The 23,679-nt window shown below is 42.2% G+C and overlaps 1 protein-coding gene across 3 annotated transcripts in view; it reads right to left on the bottom strand.

Annotated features, from left to right (window-relative positions):
* LOC126471504 (uncharacterized) overlaps positions 1–23,679 on the bottom strand; it is a 136,611-nt gene that overhangs the window by 12,526 nt on the left and 100,406 nt on the right. For all 3 annotated transcript variants that reach the window (XM_050099722.1, XM_050099721.1, XM_050099723.1), the window contains exons 4-6: positions 17,264–17,449; positions 11,708–11,887; positions 7,338–7,577 (exon numbers count right to left, since the gene is read on the bottom strand). In XM_050099722.1, coding sequence (XP_049955679.1) covers positions 7,338–7,577; positions 11,708–11,887; positions 17,264–17,449 — 606 coding nt within the window. The remainder of the gene's footprint in view (positions 1–7,337; positions 7,578–11,707; positions 11,888–17,263; positions 17,450–23,679) is intronic.

Raw genomic sequence — 23,679 nt, 5'->3', positions numbered from 1 at the left:
ATGTACTATACCCTGAGAGAAAGTACATTTTTCCTTGTTAAGTGCCAGTATATTTTCCTTCGAAGCTGTAAAACTTTTCAATTCTTTGACTGGTAAACGTTTTATACACCAGCACAGAACTTCCAGTATTTTAGGAAACAAAATCCAGCAAGAAAACAATGCGTTCTGGAAAGCTCTTTGCCGTGGGGCAACATAAACATTGTATATACTGGTATTACAAAAGTATAAATACGAATTCCAGCACGTACAGCACAGTAGCTTTCGGAGCAGTGAAATTTAGACTGTGCTGCACAATGCACTTCCGTTAACTAATTATAGCTTGTGTCACACAACCTAGACAGCAGATATTCGGAGCACGGTACGGAGAAGATGAGACAATTTACTTGTAAAATGAGCAGGAAAGAAGCAAACAAGTATTGCTACGACTGTGACATATCCCCCTACATGTGAGAAAACTTTGACCCTTTCATTGGAAATCCAATTACGTGTGAAATTGCTGAACTCATCCTTCAATTTTTTTTTTTTTTCGTTTTCTAAAGGATAATCATACTTCTGCCATTGTTTTTGCATAATCTGTAATCTACGAAAGAACTGAAATAAATATGAAAAACTAACCTTGAAGCTTGGTCTCTTTTTAGCATCTGTTAAACACAAACGCACCATTAAAATTTTAAATAATGGCATAAATGGCTGGTCATTTTTAAAGTGGCTGGCTCTCAAAATGTTTAAGTTTCGAACGACAGTGAAACACTTCACAATTTAATTAATTCATCACATATTCTCACATGTCTTGTGTAAAAGGAAATTTACTTTGAAAGCAGTGCTTCTCAAATAACCATTCACAATATTTTCCCACGGCTTGTTAGAAATGTAAACACCTGTGATGTCACTCTCATTGAAAGCAATTTGTTCTTACAAAGTTTTCACAATCTTAACTTTTGCTTTGGTGTTATTCTCTGGTTTATGTTTTACTGCTGCAGTATTATTCTGCAGGAGTGGGCTACAGTAAAATTATTTGTTAGAATCAGTTTTTATCAGTCAAAACTACAAAAATTGATCTGAAAATTAAAACAATGAAAAATTCCCAAAATTATAACAAATTGCTGGACTTTTCCCAGATGAAAAAGTTCCCCCATTTTTTCTAGATTTCCTGGCCGTGAGAACGAGCACATAACTCCACAGAATACAGACTGCCACGCAACTGTGATACCAAATAGGAGAACAGCAGCTGTTGTAATTCAGAGAAGTAGCAGTGATTCTGACTGACATTTCTTCAAATGATCACTGTGTGTGCACGGACTGGAGGAGTACATCATCAACACTTGCCACACTTTGGGACGGTACCGTATCTACAAACATCTACAGTGACATAAATGGTTGCACTGGTGCGTCATGTGCAATTTCCTATTCAGACATAAATCACAGCACCCTTTCAACAAATCTAAGCTTTCTGTGCACCTTTCCTAGTAATGTTTTGCCTGATCACCATATTTCATATAACTTCTTACTATTACCCATTAATGCATATACAATGTGATACACTCAAGACGTTTGCTACTAATCTTATAAGCAGATACTACACAGCTAGCTCTCTCTCTCTCTCTCTCTCTCTCTCTCTCTCTCTCTCTCTCTCTCACACACACACACACACACACACACACACACACACACAGAGTCATTATTTTACATTTATCCTTACTTAACACTGATACAGAACTGCAAGAGAAGTTATTTATTTTCCCCACATGCTATCTGAGACAGACCACAGAGAAAACCTGAGTGCTTCTATATTTTTGAACCCTTTGCCAAACAAACGTAAACTGCAGGAAAAGGATAGATTACTATTCACCATAAATATGACACGTTAACATCTCAGTCCATCCCTATGCCACTCCCCGTCCTGGGCCACAGCTACAGGGATCGTATCACTGTGGAGACCCTGGTGCAGGACCAGCCCAATCCACCTCCCAGCACTTCCAATTCCAGATCCGTCACAGCCTCGTCCTAGCCCACCAGAGGCCAGGCCGTCCGAGAAAGCAGCAACGTCATCTACCAGCTCTGCAATCACTGCACAGCTTTCTATATCGGTAAGAGACAAACGGGCACCGCCAATCTGGGGGGCGAGAGCGAAGTAGCACCACGTGGTACAACTTGCAGGTGAACATAATGTGCTGGATTTTGACGGCTGCTTCACTACTCGAGCCGTGTGGATCCTACCCTCCAACACCAGATTTTCCGAACTGCAAAAATGAGCATTATCCTTACAAGACATTCTCCACTCCCTCCCGAAATTATAGCTGCCTGAACATACAGTAACCTACTGTTGCTACTGTTTCCATCCCCTCTGTCCTTCCACCTCCTCCATTTTCGTGTCCTCTCACCCTCGCTGTGTGCCTCCCTCTGCCAATGCACCTGACCATCCTTTCCCCTCCTCTTCTCCTCTTTTTCAATCTTCCCCCTCCCTCCACCTCCCAACACTGCACCTGCCAGTATTGCTGTACCTCCATCTAGTCCCTGCATGCCCCGCCCGTCTTCTTCTCTCCCCCCACCTGTTGTTGTGGTCTTCAGTCCTGAGACTTGTTTGATGCAGCTCTCCACCTGTTGTTGTGGTCTTCAGTCCTGAGACTTGTTTGATGCAGCTCTCCATGCGACTCTATCCTGTGCAAGCTTCTTCATCTCCCAGTACCTACTGCAACCTACATCCCTCTGAATCTGCTTAGTGTATTCATCTCTTGGTCTCCCTCTACGATTTTTACCCTCCACGCTGCCCTCCAATGCTAAATTGGTGATCCCTTGATGCCTCAGAACATGTCCTACCAACCAATCCCTTCTTCTAGTCAAGTTGTGCCACAAACTCCTCTTCTCCCCAATTCTATTCAGTAACTCCTCATTAGTTATGTGATCTACCCATCTAATCTTCAGCATTCTTCTGTAGCACCACATTTTGAAAGCTTCTATTCTCTTCTTGTCCAAACTATTTATCGTCCATGTTTCACTTCCATACATGGCCACACTCGATACAAATACTTTCAGAAACAACTTCCTCACAAATCTATACTCGATTTTAACAAATTTCTCTTCTTCATAAAAACTTTCCTTGCCACTGCCAGTCTACATTTTATATCTTCTCTACTTCGACCATCATCAGTTATTTCGCTTCCCAAATAACAAAACTCATTTACTACTTTAAGTGTCTCATTTCCTAATCTAATTCCCTCAGCATCACCAGACTTAATTCGACTACATTCCATTATCCTCGTTTTGCTTTGTTGATGTTCATTTTATATCCTCCATTCAAGACACTGTCCATTCCGTTCAACTGCTCCTCCAAGTCCTTTGCGGTCTCTGACAGAATTACAATGCCATCGGCAAACCTCAAAGTTTTTATTTCTTCTCCATGGATTTTAATACCTACTCCGAACTTTTCTTTTGTTTCCTTTACTGCTTGCTTAATATACAGACTGGATAACATCGGGGAGAGGCTACAACCCTGTCTCACTCCCTTCCCAACCACTGCTTCCCTTTCAAGCCCCTCGACTCTTTTAACTGCCATCTGGTTCCTGTACAAATTGTAAATAGCCTTTCGCTCCCTGTATTTTACCCCTGCCACCTTTAGAATTTGAAAGAGAGTATTCCAGTCAACATTGTCAAAAGCTTTCTCTAAGTCTACAAATGCTAGAAATGTAGGTTTGCCTTTCTTTAATCTTTCTTCTAAGATAAGTCGTAGGGTCAGTATGGCCTCACGTGTTCCAACATTCCTACGGAATCCAAACTGATCTTCCCCGAGGTCGGCTTCTACCAGTTTTTCCATTCGTCTGTAAAGAATTCGTGTTAGTAGTTTGCAGCTGTGGCATATTAAATGGATAGGTCGGTAGTTCAAACAAATTTCGGGCTTGCAGCCAGTCGTCGTTCAATACTTCGCACGATATGTCAACTGGGCACCTGCCAGTCACCTTCAGCTGAGCCGTCGCAGACGCGAAAACGTCCTCCATTCCACAATATATAGCGTACTGTAACTATTCTGCGCATGCATCGAAAGCTTGATAGTTGAACCACACTGCCCGCCGGCCGCGCTCTCGCTGGTGAATAGCGGAACTCAGTCGCCCTCTGCGTTGCTGTTTGCCACGGCCGTCGATGCACTCGGTCGTCTTCGATTTGAGCAAATCGTGGAGATGACAGGATTCCATGCACTGTCCAGCTGGTAGCCGCTGTCACAGTTTAACAGATTTTCCGCCAGTCGTATTTCTACGGATTCTTCAATAATGGAGTCCCAGAAAGACGTTGCTGTAGACAAAATCATTGTTTTCTCATACTCCATTGAATGTCCAGTAGAAATACCATGTTCAGCAGAGGATTCTTGCTATTTTAAACGAAGTGTTACCAACAAAAGGAAGAAAAGCTAAAGATGGTTCTGGCATGTTCTCCTCTTTATTCTCTTCCTGCTTCTTAGTTTTAATTGTTAGTGCCCTGTTAATCTGCCGGATGGAATACCCATTTTTGCTGAGTACTGTCTTTAGATGGGCGAATTCTTGAGGTAAGCTATCTAGATCTGAGACAGTATGAGCTCTATGAACAAGTGTTTTAAGCAAATTCATGGTTTGTGATGGGTGATGGCAACTCGATGCTTGCAGGTACAAATCAGTACAAGTGGGTTTCCGGTAAACTGAATGCCCTAGAGAACCATCATTCTTCCTTCGACCAGGACATCCGAGAAAGGCAAACAACCATCTTTCTCTATTTCCATGGTGAACAGAATGTTGCTATGAATGGAGTTGAGGTGATGTAGAAACTCCATTAATTTATCTTCTCCATGAGGCCACACTATGAAAGTGTCATCCACATACCGCCAAAAAACAGTTGGCTTCAGGGCAGCTGATTCAAGCGCTCTCTCTTCAAAATCCTTCATAAAAAGGTTGGCCACCAAAGGAGACAGGGGGCTACCCATGGCGACACCGTCAGTCTGTTCAAAATATTCTTGATTAAACATAAAATAAGTTAAAATTCACAGGATAGATCGGTAATTTTCACATCTGCCAACACCTGCTTTCTTTGGGATTGTAATTATTATATTCTTCTTGAAACCTAAGGGTATTACTTACGCCTGTCTCATACGCTTTGCTCACCAGATGGTAGAGTTTTGTCAGGACTGGCTCTGCCAAGGCCATCAGTAGTTCTAATGGAATGCTGTCTACTCCTGGGGCCCTGTTTCGACTCGGGTCTTTCAGTGCTCTGTCAAACTCTTCACGCAGTATCGTATCTCCCATTTCATCTTCATCTACATCCTCTTCTATTTCCATAATATTGTCCTCAAGTACATCACCCTTGTATAGACCCTCTATATACTCCTTCCACCTTTCTGCTTTCCCTTCTTTCCTTAGAACTGGGTTTCTGTCTGAGCTCTTGATATTCATACAAGTGGTTCTCTTTTCTCCAAAGGTCTCTTTAATTTTCCTGTAGGCAGTATCTATCTTACCCCTAGCAAGATAAGCCTCTACATCCTTACATTTGTCCTGTAGCCATCCCTGCTTAGCCATTTTGCACTTCCTGTCGATCTCATTTTTGAGACGTTTGTATTCCTTTTTGCCTGCTTCATTTACTGCAGTTTTATGTTTTCTCCTTTCATCAATTAAATTCAATATTTCTTCTGTTACCCAAGGATTTCTACTAGCCGTTGTCTTTTTACCTACTTGGTACTCTGCTGCCTTCACTACTTCATCCCTCAGAGCTACCCATTCTTCTTCTACTGTATTTCTTTCCCCAATTCCTGTCAATTGTTCCCTTACGCTCTCCCTGAAACTCTGTACAACCTCTGGTTTAGTCAGTTTATCCAGGTCCCATTTCCTTAAATTCCCACCTTTCTGCACTTTCTTCAGTTTTAATCTATAGTTCATAACCAACAGATTGTGGTCAGAGTCCACATCTGCCCCTGGAAATGTCTTGTAATTTAAAACCTGGTTCCTAAATCTGTCTTACCATTATATAATCTATCCGATACCTTCTAGTATCTCCAGGATTCTTCCATGTATACAACCTTCTTTCATGATTCTTGAACCAAGTGTTAATTTTGATTAAGTTATGCTCTGTGCAAAATTCTACCAGACGGCTTTCTCTTTCATTCCTTACCCCCAATCCATATTCACCTACTATGTTTCCTTCTCTCCCTTTTCCTAATCTCGAATTCCAGTCACCCATGACTATTAAATTTTCGTCTCCCTTCACTACCTGAATAATTTCTTTTATCTCATCATACATTTAATCAATTTCTTCATCATCTGCAGAGCTAGTTGGCATATAAACTTGTACTACTGTAGTAGGCGTGGGCTTTGTGTCTATCTTGGCCACAATAATGCATTCACTATGCTGTTTGTAGTAGCTTACCTGCACTCCTATTTTTTTATTCATCATTAAACCTACTCCTGCGTTACCCCTATTTGATTTTGTATTTATAACCCTGTATTCACTTGATCTAAACTCTTGTCCCTCTTGCCACCGAACTTCACTAATCCCCACTATATCTAACTTTAACCTATCCATTTCCCTTTTTAAATTTTCTAACCTACCTGCCCGATTAAGGGATCTGACATTCCACGCTCCGATCCGTAGAACGCCAGTTTTATTTCTCCTGATAACGACGTCCTCCTGAGTAGTCCCTGCCCGGAGATCCGAATGGGGGACTATTTTACCTCCGGAATATTTTACCCAAGAGGACGCCATCATCATTTAACCATACAGTAAAGCTGCATGCCCTCGGGAAAAATTACGGCTGTAGTTTGCCCTTGCTTTCGGCCGTTCGCAGTACCAGCACAGCAAGGCCGTTTTGGTTAGTGTTACAAGGCCAGATCAGTCAATCATCCAGACTGTGGCCCCTGCAACTACTGAAAAGGCTGCTGCCCCTCTTCAGGAACCACACATTTGTCTGGCCTCTCAACAGATACCCCTCTGTTGTGGTTGCACCTATGGTACGGCTATCTGTATCGCTGAGACATGCAAGCCTCCCCACCAACGGCAAGGTCCATGGTTCAGATTGCTATTAATGTGACAGTTGCGTTCCAGTCAGACCTGCTGGTGGGAGTGGACATGTGTGCATGAGGTGTGCTTCTTTCTCTCTCTCTCTCTCTCTCTCTCTCTCTCTCTCTCTCTCTCTCTCTCTCTCTCTCTCTCTCTCGTCGAAAGCTATACTGTGTAACAGTCTTTCTGTCGTGCATTTCTGCTTCTCGACAGGTCACCTTTGTTGTGAGTAAGAATCAATCCTTTTCCTTATATTATTCTTATTCCAACCTGCAGTTTCCAAAGCTTGAACCTGCAAAGTAATTATGTAGACACAGATCTTTCCTTACCTGAGACTGATGAGATTCTCCGGAAACTTATCAAAAGGCACTCCAGTAACATCCGAATAATCGAATGTCAGACAGCGCAAACCTGACAATTTGAGGATGCTGCTCACACCTGGCTGCAACTCTGTAAAATACGTGGTACCGAAATACAAGGTACCCATTCGCAACGTGTGAAGTCGCGGTAGCCCGACGAGGCAGGGGAATAGGCCTCCGCCGAGTCTGCTACAACCTGTCACATCTAGTCTGGAACAAACCACAAGTGCACTATCGTTTACATGGGAACAAGTTGGCAGAAATAAATATGATGAATTTTACTCCTAGCTGTCACCTTTGAGACAGAGCATTTTTCATGTAAATCAAAATTATTGTACATCTTCAAGTACAATTGTTCCAAAATTAAACTTAAGTCTAAGGTGAGGGTGATGACAAATACACCTACAAAGTGGCATGACTGTCATAAAGGAAAAGTCACAAAAACAACACCTTACACAAGATCTGAAGCAAAGATTTGCAACATTGATGACGATACCCTACTCCTTGAGATAGCCTGAACATCAGGCTTTATAATCAGCAAGCCATTGTTAACACAATGGAAAAGAGCAAAATGCTACATTAGCCACTATCTCACAATGAGAAACTTCAGGGTTATGCATTGAGAAGAAAAAATTTTCTTTATTTCTTTAACAAAAACACACTTTTTGCCTAGAGAAAATACACTATCCCTTGGGTGAAAGTACATTTTTTCCATGTTAAGAGACAATATACTTTTCCATTGAGCTATAAAATTTATCAGTCCTGGGAACTGTAAAGGCTTTTATGCTCCAGTGCAGAGAAACCACCATTGTAATATTTCCTTACATAAAGAATGTAGGTAGAGGTTTCGCTAAGAATTTTGCACGATTGCACTGAAATGCCGATTCTTTGCATATACAAATGTTTACCGCATTTACCCGATTATAAGATGAGGCTTTTCCCAAACTCATCATTCCTAAACTGCAGGATCATTTCATCTCGTATTCACAGTCAACATTTTCACATTGTTTTGTAGAGCATATAGAGGTCATAATACATTTAGAGATGAAGCTTTGACTCTGAGGTCACATGCAGGTCAATTCTGAAGAATTTGGAAGGGCAGGGAAAGGGTGGAGGGAGGGATGACAGATGCCTTCTCAGGTCCCACCAAAACCTTTGAAATTGCAATGTATTCTGAATAAACAGGCAAATAATTGTGACAGCAAAGATATAAATTTCACAGCTGTACTGTCAGGATAATGATTAAAAACAGTGGTACCACAAAAAAACTGGGTTAGAAGCAAAATAGGTAGAAAAGAAAACAGTCCAAATATTAATGAAAACCATATCTTTTCCTTTATTTTAACTCCTTATCATAAAACCCTGAGTTACCTCGGTTTTATTATTCTGACAGATACTAAAAATCCATAGTGTACTTGGGCAGCTTATAAATAGACCTGTGAAAAAGTAGAACTCCATTTATACCTGTTTCAGCACTGATAGTTAAGTGTTCAGCCACTATAGAGCATCTGGTACTGCGTTTGCACCTGGCTGTCGTGGTGGTTGCCACTCGGTACCATCTTTACTGTGTGCAGCTTTAGATGCTCGACAATTAAACACGTGCATTCCAGCCTTTCTCCTGTATTGTTGTTTAGGTTTACTACAGTGATCCTAAGTCTGACATTGAATTTAAGCACGTTGTTGTTGTTGTTGTTGTTGTTGTTGTTGTGGTCTTCAGCCCTGAGACTGGTTTGATGCAGCTCTCCATGCTACTCCATACTGTGCAAGCTTCTTCATCTCCCAGTACCTACTGCAGCCTACATCCTTCTGAATCTGCTTGATGTATTCATCTCTTGGTCTCCCTCTACGATTTTTACCCTCCACGCTGCCCTCCAACACTAAATTGGTGATCCCTTGATGCCTCAGAACATGTCCTACCAACCGGTCCCTTCTTCTAGTCAAGTTGTGCCACAAACTCCTCTTCTCCCCAATCCTATTCAGTACCACCTCATTGGTTATGTGATCTACCCATCTAATCTTCAGCATTCTTCTGTAGCACCACATTTCAAAAGCTTCTATTCTCTTCTTGTCTAAACTATTTATCGTCCATGTTTCACTTCCATACATGGCTAACACTTAAATCAATACTCGACGTTAACAAATTTCTCTTCTTCAGAAACACTTTCCATGCCATTGCGAGTCTACATTTTACATCCTCTCTACTTCGACCATCTTCAGTTATTTTGCTCCCCAAACAGCAAAACTCCTTTACTACTTTAAGTGTCTCATTTCCTAATCTAATTCCCTCAGCATCACCCAACTTAATTCGACTACATTCCATTAGCCTCATTTTGCTTTTGTTGATGTTCATCTTAGATCCTCCTTTCAAGACATTGTCCATTCCGTTCAACTGCTCCTCCAAGTCCTTTGCTGTCTCTGACAGAATTACAATGCCATCGGTGAACCTCAAAGTTTTTATTTCTTCTCCATGGATTTTAATACCTACTCCGAACTTTTCTTTTGTTTCCTTTACTGCTTGCTCAATATACAGATTGAATAACATCGGAGGAGGCTACAACCCTGTCTCACTCCCTTCCCAACCACTGCTTCCCTTTCATACCCCTCGACTCTTATAACAGCCATCTGCTTTCTGTACAAATTGTAATTAGCCTTTCGCTCCCTGTATTTTACCTCTGCCACCTGCTGAATTTGAAAGACAGTATTCCAGTCAACATTGTCAAAAGCTTTCTCTAAGTCTACAAATGCTAGAAACGTAGGTTTGCCTTACCTTAATATTTCTTCTAAGATAAGTCGTAGGGTCAGTATTGCGTCATGTGTTCCAACATTTCTACGGAATCCAAACTGATGTTCCCCAAGGTCCGCTTCTACCAGTTTTTCCATTCGTCTGTAAAGAATTCACGTTAGTATTTTGCAGCCATGACTTATTAACGTGATAGTTCAGTAATTTTCACATCTGTCAACACCTGCTTTCTTTGGGATTGGAATTATTATATTCTTCTTCAAGTCTGAGGGTATTTCGCCTGTCTCATACATCTTGCTCACCAGATGGTAGAGTTTTGTCAGGACTGGCTCTCCCAAGGCTGTCGGTAGTTCTAATGGAATGTTGTCTACTCCCAGGGCCTTGTTTCGACTCAGGTCTTTCAGTGCTCTGTCAAACTCTTCATGCAGTATCATATCTCCCATTTCATCTTCATCCACATTCTCTTCTATTTCTATAATATTGTCCTCAAGAATATCGCCCCTGTATAAACCCTCTATATACTCCTTCCACCTTTCTGATTTCCCTTCTTTGCTTAGAACTGGGTTTCCATCTGAGCTCTTGATATTCATACAAGTGGTTCTCTTTTCTCCAAAGATCTTTAATTTTCCTGTAATCAGTATCTATCTTACTCCTCTTGAGATAAGCCTCTACATCCTTACATTTGTCCTCTAGCCATCCCTGCTTAGCCATTTTGCACTTCCTGTCAATCTCATTTTTGAGACGTTTGTATTCATTTTTCCCTGCTTCATTTACTGCACCTTAGAAAGTGAAGAAGAATGTGGCGTTATTTCATTCGAGACCGAAAGTGACGACAGTTTGCCAGTCGAGCGACAAGTACTTGCCGGTGGTACGAGATAAATACGTCCACTGTGCTCTGGCCAGCTTCTACGAGATTTCTGTTCACAGGGAAACGTTGTGAAATCCACACTTAGAATTGACAGCTGCACAGAAACCTAAAAATGACTCCAAGCTTCAGATATTTCAATCGAAGTCTAGTGCACCAGTATGCTCAGGATTTTACTATTGGTGATTTTCAAAATTTTGTAACTTATAATTTTGAGCTCTAAAACCCATCTTTATATTTCAGTATGTAATGTGTTTCAGTATATAATGTTTTTCATTAATAAAAAATCTCATTTTTGGAACATAATTTGAAAAAAAAAATATATATATTAAGGGGTTAATTCTCCTTGTATTATCAAAATGTAGACAGTCAAAACTGGAATTTTAGGCAGATACATAATGTCAATAAAACAGTTTGTTACTCTGATTAGTCAGGGTATGTTAAAATAAATGTTTCTAAAGAAGCCTTTCGGATCGTCTTATACTTGGGTAAAAACAGTAGTAAACTTCATGCGTGTTTGACAATTGTTGCACTCTACCTCAGTCATATTGCAGTTTTAATGGCCAGCTGCATATTTTATTTAATGTCTTGACTTACAATTCTTTTTCAACACAATTTCAGTCACAACATTTATGAGTAACTCACACGATTCTGTACTACTTCACCAGTTACGTTTTCATTATTCAGCAAAATACTCTGTCTGCACTACACTGCAAAGCCAGCAACATCACTTACATTTCAAGATGTTCTAGACGGTCGATCTCCGAGAAGGCAGCAGGCGACAGCTTCATAGCGTGAGTGACGGAGAGCTGTCGCAAACCGGGACATCCGTGGCTGATGGCAATTACTGTGTTATCTTCCACACCGTATCCGTGTGGTAGATCCAGCACTTTCAGTTGTGGCAGTCCTCCATTCCTTAAAAATACAATCGAGTACATAGTTTATGTTGTGTCACATTATTTTGTCTTTATAATGGGGGGAAAAAATAAGAAACAGCAACCTGACACATTCTGCTTACAATGACAGAACACACCCTGCTCACCAATTTTGATAACTTCAGGACGCTGATCATTTGCCACAGCAAAGTAACTCTCACGAAAGGATAGGGTCACAACACTACATTTTTTGGAAACATCCACGTCAAATGAAACGAGGCGCTATCTGATTTGCACCAAGTACAATTTTAGAACACTAAAAAATAGGGAAATTGTAACTATATTAATTTTCCAGGTATCAAAATTCTAATTTAAATTTGTTTCATATATGTTCGACTGATCACGGACAGTGGGGACACGCGGATATCGAGGTGATCATTATATAGTATGGGAAAATTAAACTGGCCATAACACGAGAGTAGAGCAACATTGGCAACCTCGATTTGAGCAATAGTGAACCACGGGTCAGAAATGCACCGTCGGGAAGCTCCCGCTGTAGAACAGCAGCCGGTCAGCTGCGAGGATGTGTCTAGTTGTGTAATTTTGTCAGAATCGGTGCTACTGAAGTTGTTAGAATAAAAGTTAATTCAGGTTATCTCTACATGACAAAAAAACAAACATGTAGCCTATACATTTCAGTATTAACAACACTGGATCTTACAGTACCTCATGTCAACTATCTACATGCAGTCCTGTTTCTCCAGTACCAATTAGTATCTTATTATTGACATTACAGTACTATTAGCATAATTGGATTTAACAGTCTACCATTAAACAGTAAACATAACAGAAAATTCGTGTGTCAGGTAACTAGCCGTGGATATGTATTTAAAGTTTTACCAAGTTTGACAGACCAGCTGATACTATCATCTGCAGCTAATTTAAGTATTAACTGTGCTCAGAGCACACACTTTTCCGTGCTCTCGTCACCGATCAGCTGGAGCTCCACAACGGTGCAGTTATGACCTACAGTTATTCAGAAAATGTTTGTCAATTCTGTGTCCTCTTCTGTGGTCTGAATCGATCAGTCTGGTTGTTGTTCTCTGTCTTTCATATGACCAAACAACTCAGTCATTTATGTCATACAACTGAGTCTGTGAAAATAAAAGTTTCTTAAAATGTATACAGCTGTGGTATGTGTCACGCCAAAGTTTCACCCGTTACCACAGATGTGCCTCGAGATAAAGGCCTCACTGACTGTGGCCGACTGGTACGAGACCTATGTTCATATTATTTGTTTACTTTGATCCTCAGTCCAGATTCTGCTTTCTGTACGCTTTCTGTTTTTTATTGGCAACAAAGTGTTTTACAATTCCTATTGCTGTCTTCTAGGACTTGGAGAGGGGACTTAGTATACAAGTTTTTAATAATGAACCCGCACCTCTTGAGATGTAAAATAAGTTTGAAGATTAGAACACTTTTGAATCTACCACTTCCCAGTGCGCGCACCTATTGAGAAGAATGTGCCGTTCTCACACGCTGTTGTAATTATGACATCACGTACTATTTTCCTCTGACTCCAACAATGGCTGCAAGTACGTTCACTGGGCAGTACGTTCACAACTACAGCGATCTGCGGTGTTTCACAGACCGGCCAAACTCTCTACTTTGAAGAGAATGTCCTTCACCACGTAGAATGGAACACTAAGACGAATATTCTAAACACTGACTGTATTGTGTGCTCCTACAGCACGCGAGTCGGAGCTCATTACCTCCACTGTGTGCGTGTCTGCACACAGTGAAGTGGAAGATATGAAAGTGATCCAACCTTCAAACTTATTTTACATCCAAATGGTAAATTTGCAGACATGGGTTCCTCATCAGATTTGTTCTGCCAAGTCACCTGCACAACCCTTAGGAACCTGCAACAGGAATTGTGAAAATCTTTCTTTAAGTGTTTTTTGGAAACATGAATATGAAAAACAAAAATTGTTACACACTCTCTCTCTCTCTATCTCTCTCTCTCTCTCTCTCTCTCTCTCTCTCTCTCTCTGTGTGTGTGTGTGTGTGTGTGTGTGTGTGTGTGTGTGTGTGTGTCCCCTCTAATTTGCCAAAGGGTTTCTTCTGAAAAACTCTACACTTCTGCTGTCTAGTGCAGTGAGAGGCTTCCTTTACTTCATAATATTTACATTAGAACTGCCAGATCTTTGGCTGGTTGATTTGAAGCCACCAAATTTGTGAGTAACCCTGACAGCTGAGAGACCTAACCCCTGCTGGCTCAGTACATGTTTTCAGTAACAAACAGCACACCATACTGTACATATGCAAGGGTAAGATGACCCCAATTTTAAGACGAGCCCCCTTTTATTTGACTGGCTTCTTAAGAAAAATTAATTTTTAACATATTCTTGACCAATCAAAATTACAAACTGTTTTATTGGCAAAGTATTTGCCTAAAGAGTTAACATTATACCTGTTCTAAATTTATGCCATTTTAATTGAATTAACTGTGAGTTGTTCTGATGTGATGACCTCAGAATATGGCTGTTTTCATCCAAATACGTGTAGGATTTTGCTTTTGTACAGGTGTGACAATTTTGCGGTGTGTCTCACTTCCAAACACATAATCTGCTCACTGCTCTCTCATTAGCTACATAGAACTGACAGCTGACACATATCCTTTCACACCCGTCATACATCACAGTGAACATCGATAACACTACAGCGGGAAACACACAACTACACCACTGGCCCCTATGTAGACTAACTGTCTGCTGCAGAAGTTAATACTACTATTGTGTGTTTGTCCAGTTTTAAAGTCAATTCAGTTCTGAATAGATGTGCATTCAGGCAAACTGTAGTTTAAACATGGAAGATGTACAAAAAGAGACAGAGTATGTGGTACAAATTACCACGGTTGGCATATCAGGTATCTTATGTGACCTCAGTAAGGCATTTGCTATGGTGAACCATACGCAGCTGCCCCTCAAATTAGCTTCTTATGGTGTCCATGAAAAATCTTTAAATTAGTTCAAGTCATATCTCAAAAATAGGAAACAGAGGGTAGTTATACAACATAAGGGCAAGAAAGCTTGCTCTAGTTGGTAGGAAATACATACAGGTGTACCCCAGGGGTCCATACAAGGCCCATTACTATATAAATGACACACCAGGTAAGGTAACTTCAGATACGATTCTGTATGCAGATGACTCAATAGCAGTAGTCTGCTGTAAAAACACTGAAGAATTAGCACAGAAAACAAAACAGACTGATCATGTGGATTGCTTACTGAAGCAGTTAAATAGTTTTGTTTATGCAATGAGGGTTCTGAATAAAGTAACTGACTTAGCTGTTAGGAAAATTGTGTATCATACATATTTTATATCAGTTGTAAGGTATGGCATAATTTTTTGGGGAGTTGAAAAGGAAGCCACCTAAGAGTGTTCAAGCTACAGAAAAAAAATTATCAGAGCTATGACTGGAACAAACCTTTATTTGCAAGCCTTGACTTTCTGACCATTCCTTCCATGTTTATATATGAAACACTTCTCTGAGTTAAGAAACCCACATCTTTTTGAGGGAAATTCATTTACACATACTTATCCAACAAAACACAAACAAGATTACATGTTACATTGCCATAGACTACCATTATCTGAAAATACTGCATATTACATGGCTTTGAAGCTTAGCAAATAAAATCCATTCAAAGATGAAGGACTGTAAGCTAGAATCTACCTGTGCAAACATTGAAAATATTTAAAAAGCCAACTGCTACTACAGTGCGGATGATTTTATAAACAGAGACAAGTAGGAGATAATATATCTGTTTTGTTTTCCTGTTTTTTCTACATTACGTTCTATGTGTATGCTTATGTTCCCTTTTACTGGAGGTATATGTTCTTTTTAAATGTGTCGATACTTGTAAACTATCATGAGAACTATGTATCTAAATATGTAGATGTAAACACATATATTACATTTATGGAAATATGTGGTCCTTGAGGTATGTCCATATTTATAAACTACAGAAACAAACATGAAAAATACTTCCATATGCGTTATTTTAATGTATCTTGTTTTAGGTATCCTTAGGTAGGCACAGAATTATTCATTGATGAGTGACCAATATTTCAATCAAACGACTGTATATAACATGTCATCTGACAATAAAGATGTTGTGTTGGCTGAAGAGTCAACACCGTGTTACGAGAGGAGGCCATAAGGCACGCATTTTAGCTCACGCAGGCTGGCGTAAGGAGGGAAGAACTATATTGACGTGAGATCTGGAACATGACAAGGAATTAGAATTCAGAAAGCGGACATAATTAGTTTGATACTTAACTTTAATCCATTAATGATGAACATTGCTCTTGACGGTACATGATTCACAATATTATCTGTTCAGATTATAGTAACTGAATATGGCACCTTGCTAGGTCATAGCAAATGACGTAGCTGAAGCAGGTCCGATGTATACTAACGGACCGCAGCCGATTTAAAGGCTACCACCTAGCAAGTGTGGTGTCTGGTGGTGACACCACAAAAGATTCTCTTCTGTTCTATTCCCCTCCCCACACTCATCCTAGTTCCCTGCCAAGCTGTTCCCCCACCGAGCCTCGTATAGTGCTGCTCGAGACTGTGGAACGTGTACTACAATATCTTCAGAGTGCAAGTCAGATGTAACAACAATGACAACCACAACCGATACATAAATAAAGTTCACAATCATGATTCGGTCCAATTCTTTAACTATTGCTTACCCCACGATCTACTGACGTCTGTCAGTACTATCTCCTGATGAGTCTCGCCACTATAATTTACAGTCAACCTAATACGATTTATTTTGTTAATTAGAAATCTAATTCTGGATTAATTTTCCTCTCTTCTCATCAGATTGTCACCATGTTCTAAAGCTGATTAAAAGTTGGTAATGTTTCACCCATTGTTCTAATACACGAACAGCAACTGAATTTCTCACTTGCAATGCACTTGATAAATCCTTCCAGTCTCTCATAATCGAATAAAATATTGATCTGGGGTCAGAATCGAGTAATGGTTTTTGAAGGACAACATTTCCGCTTTTGAATGTTATGTTTACTTAAAAATTAGTATTAATGTTTCTATCGGGAAACCTCGAGACTCTTTCGATGCAAATATCGTTTGCCCGGCCCTGCCCTTCTGAATTCTTCAAAATAAACCTGCACGTGACCTCAGCTAGCAAAGCTTCATCTGTAAATGTAGGATACCATCTATATACTCTATTAAACAATGTTAAAATGTTAATCTCAGCAGCAATAGTTTAATCTGCCAATATTACTCGATCTCATATTTTCTGAATGGTAAATTTGGAAAAAAAAACCTCATCTTATAATCAGGTAAATACAGCAGTTACCTACTTGATGGGTCACTTACGTAAAAGCCAGAGCAGCTGTTCCGGGCGGTATTCGATCGGGGACGGACATCCTGAGTTCCCGCAAGTGCTTCAAGCTTCCGACGGTAGTGAACGCCTCTCTGGCCGAGTTGCGGACTATGTCGTACTCATAAAGTTCCAGACGTTCCAAGCTGTCGGCATATACCGGCAGCAATGGTATGACGTGCCTGTGTAACAACAGAAATGGGGCTCGTGAAAATTATTCGTCTTCTGTCACATTTGAGGAGACCACACAAACGGCATACACTATATTCCAATTCCAAATTAAGGGTTCTTATTCTGCATTTGTAACATTTCTGTGTTCGACTGTCACCTTTACATCACTTGCCACTGAAATACGACATCATTACTATTACCACCACATTAATTTGCATCGAAAGTATACCTGTGAGGGACAGATTGCGTGGGTATACATCAGACATCGTGGTGAGTGTCAGGGCACTGGGTACTAGGCCTTCTGTTGGGTACAAAATAGTCTTTCCGCTCCCAGGATTGGAATGACTCCTTACCCTCTCCCTTAAAACCCAAATCCTTTCGTCTTTCCCTCTCCTTCCCTCTTTCCTGATGAGGCAACCGTTGGTTGCGAAAGCTAGAATTTTGTGTTTATGTTTGTGTGTCTATCGACATGCCAGCACTTTCGTTTGGTAAGTCACATCATCTTTGTTTTTATATATATAGGTGCCTATCGATCTGCCAGCGCTTTCGTTCGGTAAGTCACACATCTGTGTTTTTAGATATATTTTTCTTTCCCTCTCCATCCCTCTTTCCTGATGAGGCAACAGTTTGTTGCGAAAGCTTGAATTTTGTGTGTGTGTTTGTTTTTTTGTGTGTCAGTGCTTTTGTTTGGTAAGTCTCATCATTCCACGTGGGAAAAATATATCTAAAAACAAAGAAGATGTGACTTACCAAACAAAAGTGCTGGCAGGTCGATAGACACACAAACAAACACAAACATACACACTAAATTCAAGCTTTTGCAACAAACGGTTGCTTCATCAGGAAAGAGGGAAGGAGAGGGAAAGACGAAAGGATGTGGGTTTTAAGGGAGAGGGTAAGGAGTCATTATAATCCCAGGAGCAGAAAGACTCACCTTAGGGGGAAAAAAGGACAGGTATACACTCGCACACACACACACATATCCATCCGCATATACACAGACACAAGCAGACATTTGTAAAGGCAAAGAGTTTGGGCATAGATGTCAGTCGAGGCGGAAGTACAGAGGCAAAGATGTTGTTGAAAGACAGGTCAGGTATGAGCAGCGGCAAATTGAAATTAGAAATTAGCGGAGATTGAGGACTGGCGGATAGTGAGAAGAGAGGATATGCTGAAGGGCAAGTTTCCATCTCCGGAGTTCTGACAGGTTGGTGTTAGTGGGAAGTATCCAGATAACCCGGACGGTGTAACTCTGTGCCAAGATGTGCTGGCCGTGCACCAAGGCATGTTTAGCCACAGGGTGATCCTCATTACCAACAAACACTGTCTGCCTGTGTCCATTCATGCGAATGGACAGTTTGTTGCTGGTCATTCCCACATAGAAGGCTTCACAGTGTAGGCAGGTCAGTTGGTAAATCACGTGGGTGCTTTCACACGTGGCGCTGCCTTTGATCGTGTACACCTTCCGGATTACAGGACTGGAGTAGGTGGTGGTGGGAGGGTGCATGGGACAGGTTTTACACCGGGGGCGGTTACAAGGGTAGGAGCCAGAGGGTAGGGAAGGTGGTTTGGGGATTTCATAGGGATGAACGAAGAGGTTACGAAGGTTAGGTGGACGGCAGAAAGACACTCTTGGTGTAGTGGGGAGGATTTCATGAAGGATGGATCTCATTTCAGGGCAGGATTTGAGGAAGTCGTATCCCTGCTGGAGAGCCACATTCAGAGTCTGATCCAGTCCTGTCACAAGTGGGGCACTTTTGGGGTTCTTCTGTGGGAGGTTCTGAGTTTGAGGGGATGAGGAAGTGGCTCTGGTTATTTGCTTCTGTACCAGGTTGGGAGGGTAGTTGCGGGATGCGAATGCTGTTTTCAGGTTGTTGGTGTAATGGTTCACAGATTCCAGACTGGAGCAGATTTGTTTGCCATGAAGACCTAGGCTGTAGGGAAGGGACCGCTTGATGTGGAATGGGTGGCAGCTGTCATAATGGAGGTACTGTTGCTTGTTGGTGGGTTTGATGTGGACGGACGTGTGAAGCTGGCCATTGGACAGGTGGAGGTCAACGTCAAGGAAAGTGGCATGGGATTTAGAGTAGGACCAGGTGAATCTGATGGAACCAAAGGAGTTGAGGTTAAAGAGGAAATTCTGGAGTTCTTCTTCACTGTGAGTCCAGATCATAAAAATGTCATCAATAAATCTGTACCAAACTTTGGGTTGGCAGGCCTGGGTAACCAAGAAGGCTTCCTCTAAGTGACCCATGAATAGGTTGGCGTACGAGGGGGCCATCCTGGTACCCATGGCTGTTCCCTTTAATTGTTGGTATGTCTGGCCTTCGAAAGTGAAGAAGTTGTGGGTCAGGATGAAGCTGGCTAAGGTAATGAGGAAAGAGGTTTTAGGTAGGGTGGCAGGTGATCGGCGTGAAAGGAAGTGCTCCATCGCAGCGAGGCCCTGGACATGCGGAATATTTGTGTATAAGGAAGTGGCATCAGTGGTTACAAGGATGGTTTCCGGGGGTAACAGATTGGGTAGGGATTCCAGGCATTCGAGAAAGTGGTTGGTGTCTTTGATGAAGGATGGGAGACTGCATGTAATGGGTTGAAGGTGTTGATCTACATAGGCAGAGATGCGTTCTGTGGGGGCTTGGTAACCAGCTACAATGGGACGGCCGGGATGATTGGGTTTGTGAATTTTAGGAAGAAGGTAGAAGGTAGGGGTGCGGGGTGTTGGTGGGGTCAGGTGGTTGATGGAGTCAGGTGAAAGGTTTTGTAGGGGGCCTAAGGTTCTGAGGATTCGTTGAAGCTCCGCCTGGACATCAGGAATGGGATTACCTTGGCAAACTTTGTAAGTAGTGTTGTCTGAAAGCTGACGTAGTCCCTCAGCCACATACTCCCGACGATCAAGTACCTCAGTCGTGGAACCCTTGTCCGCCGGAAGAATGGCGATGGATCGGTCAGCCTTCAGATCACAGATAGCCTGGGCTTCAGCAGTGGTGATGTTGGGAGTAGGATTAAGTTTTTTTAAGAAGGATTGAGAGGCAAGGCTGGAAGTCAGAAATTCCTGGAAGGTTTGGAGAGGGTGATTTTGAGGAAGAGGAGGTGGGTCCCGCTGTGACGGAGGACGGAACTGTTCCAGGCAGGGTTCAATTTGGATAGTGTCTTGGGGAGTTGGATCATTAGGAGTAGGATTAGGATCATTTTTCTTCGTGGCAAAGTGATATTTCCAGCAGAGAGTACAGGTGTAGGACAGTAAATCTTTGACGAGGGCTGTTTGGTTGAATCTGGGAGTGGGGCTGAAGGTGAGGCCTTTGGATAGGACAGGGGTTTCAGATTGGGAGAGAGGTTTGGAGGAAAGGTTAACTACTGAATTGGGGTGTTGTGGTTCCAGATTGTGTTGATTGAAATTTTGAGGTTTTGGAGGGAGTGGAGCTGGAAGTGGGAGATTGAGTAGATGGGAGAGACTGGGTTTGTGTGCAATGAGAGGAAGTTGAGGTTTGCTGGAAAGGTTGTGAAGGGTGAGTGAGTTGCCTTTCCGGAGGTGGGAAACCAGGAGATTGGATAGTTTTTTAAGGTGGAGGGTGGCATGCTGTTCCAATTTGCGGTTGGCCTGTAGGAGGATGCTCTGAACAGCCGGTGTGGATGTGGGAGAGGAAGGATTGAGGACTTTTATTAAGGATAGGAGTTGACGGGTGTGTTGATTGGCTGAGTGGGTGTGTAGGTGAAGGATTAGGTGGGTGAGGGCAATGGATTGTTCAGTTTGGAACTGGTATAGGGACTGATGGAAAGAAGGGTTGCAGCCAGAGATAGGAACTTTAAGTGTGAGGCCTTTGGGGGTGATGCCAAATGTCAGACAAGCCTGAGAAAATAAAATATGGGAGTGTAATCTGGCTAGGGCGAAGGCATGTTTGCGGAACAGCCATGGGTACCAGGATGGCCCCCTCGTACGCCAACCTATTCATGGGTCGCTTAGAGGAAGCCTTCTTGGTTACCCAGGCCTGCCAACCCAAAGTTTTCATGATCTGGACTCACAGTGAAGAAGAACTCCAGAATTTCCTCTTTAACCTCAACTCCTTTGGTTCCATCAGATTCACCTGGTCCTACTCTAAATCCCATGCCACTTTCCTTGACGTTGACCTCCACCTGTCCAATGGCCAGCTTCACACGTCTGTCCACATCAAACCCACCAACAAGCAACAGTACCTCCATTATGACAGCTGCCACCCATTCCACATCAAGCGGTCCCTTCCCTACAGCCTAGGTCTTCATGGCAAACAAATCTGCTCCAGTCCGGAATCCGTGACCCATTACACCAACAACCTGAAAACAGCTTTCGCATCCCGTAACTACCCTCCCAACCTGGTACAGAAGCAAATAACCAGAGCCACTTCCTCATCTCCTCAAACCCAGAACCTCCCACAGAAGAACCCCAAAAGTGCCCCACTTGTGACAGGATACTTTCCGGGACTGTATCAGACTCTGAATGTGGCTCTCCAGCAGGGATACGACTTCCTCAAATCCTGCCCTGAAATGAGATCCATCCTTCATGAAATCCTCCCCACTCCACCAAGAGTGTCTTTCTGCCGGCCACCTAACCTTCGTAACCTCTTAGTTCATCCCTATGAAATCCCCAAACCACCTTCCCTACCCTATGGCTCCTACCCTTGTAACCGCCCCCGGTGTAAAACCTGTCCCATGCACCCTCCCACCACCACCTACTCCAGTCCTGTAATCCGGAAGGTGTACACGATCAAAGGCAGCGCCACGTGTGAAAGCACCCACATGATTTACCAACTGACCTGCCTACACTGTGAAGCCTTCTATGTGGGAATGACCCACAACAAACTGTCCATTCGCATGAATGGACACAGGCAGACAGTGTTTGTTGGTAATGAGGATCACCCTGTGGCTAAACATGCCTTGGTGCACGGCCAGCACATCTTGGCACAGTGTTACACCGTCTGGGTTATCTGGATACTTCCCACTAACACCAACCTGTCAGAACTCCGGATATGGGAACTTGCCCTTCAGCATATCCTCTCTTCTCACTATCCGCCAGGCCTCAATCTCCGCTAATTTCTAATTTCAATTTGCCGCCGCTCATACCTCACCTGTCTTTCAACAACGTCTTTGCGTCTGTACTTCCGCCTCGACTGACATCTCTGCCCAAACTCTTTGCCTTTACAAATGTCTGCTTGTGTCTGTGTATATGCGGATGGATATGTGTGTTTGTGCACGCGAGTGTATACCTGTCCTTTTTTCCCCCCTAAGGTAAGTCTTTCCGCTCCCGGGATTGGAATGACTCCTTACCCTCTCCCTTAAAACCCACATCCTTTCGTCTTTCCCTCTCCTTCCCTCTTTCCTGATGAGGCAACAGTTTGTTGCGAAAGCTTGAATTTTGTGTGTATGTTTGTGTGTGTGTCGACCTGCCAGCACTTTCATTTGGTAAGTCTCATCATCTTTGTTTTTATATATGTATATAAAATAGAGGGAAACATTCCACGTGGGAAAAATATATCTAAAAACAAAGATGATGAGACTTACCAAACGAAAGCGCTAGCACGTCGATAGATACACAAACACACACAAACATACACACAAAATTCTAGCTTTCGCAACCAACGGTTGCTTCGTCAGGAAAGAGGGAAGGAGAGGGAAAGACGAAAGAATGTCTCATTTGTGCTGAGCTACTACCATAGGAGTTTTGCTCTCCCAAAATCTAAATCTAGCTCTATGCCAATTAACTGTACCAGAAAGATGAAAAGTGGGTTCATACAAAAAATATAATAGCTCAGAAAAAATGTGCACCTCCATTTCTTCTAGAATTCCTGTGCAAAATTCTTACCTTTTGGTGTGGTCATCAGATGCAATGCTTGCAACAATTCCAGTGTGTATGATTTCTGATGCAGTCAGTTTCCGAACTCACCATATCTCGAGTTGAAAGGTTTTAAGTTTATTGTTCACTCGTGTCACGGATTTCCTAGGGCGCCTTTTGTAAGTTGCACAGATACCTTTGACATCTTCACTCTATGTGCAAGGATGACACTCACTTTTCCATTTGCAGATGCACCAATTTTCTGTGATTTTCAGTGGCACTCGTACATTTGTTTACTGGCAGGCAGCTCTCTGTCAAATTGTTATCAAAATACACATTTCACACTAACAGTGGACTCCGATTTTGCTAATTGCAGCACAGAAAACAAATGCCTCCGTGGTGTCCCCATTTTCCTACGAATGAGCAACAGCAGCACTG

Source organism: Schistocerca serialis, chromosome 3, assembly GCF_023864345.2.
Source record: "Schistocerca serialis cubense isolate TAMUIC-IGC-003099 chromosome 3, iqSchSeri2.2, whole genome shotgun sequence".
NCBI classification, from domain to species: domain Eukaryota; kingdom Metazoa; phylum Arthropoda; class Insecta; order Orthoptera; family Acrididae; genus Schistocerca; species Schistocerca serialis.
The sequence above is the reverse complement of the archived record's forward strand: the minus strand, read 5'-3'. Positions and strand labels throughout refer to the sequence as shown.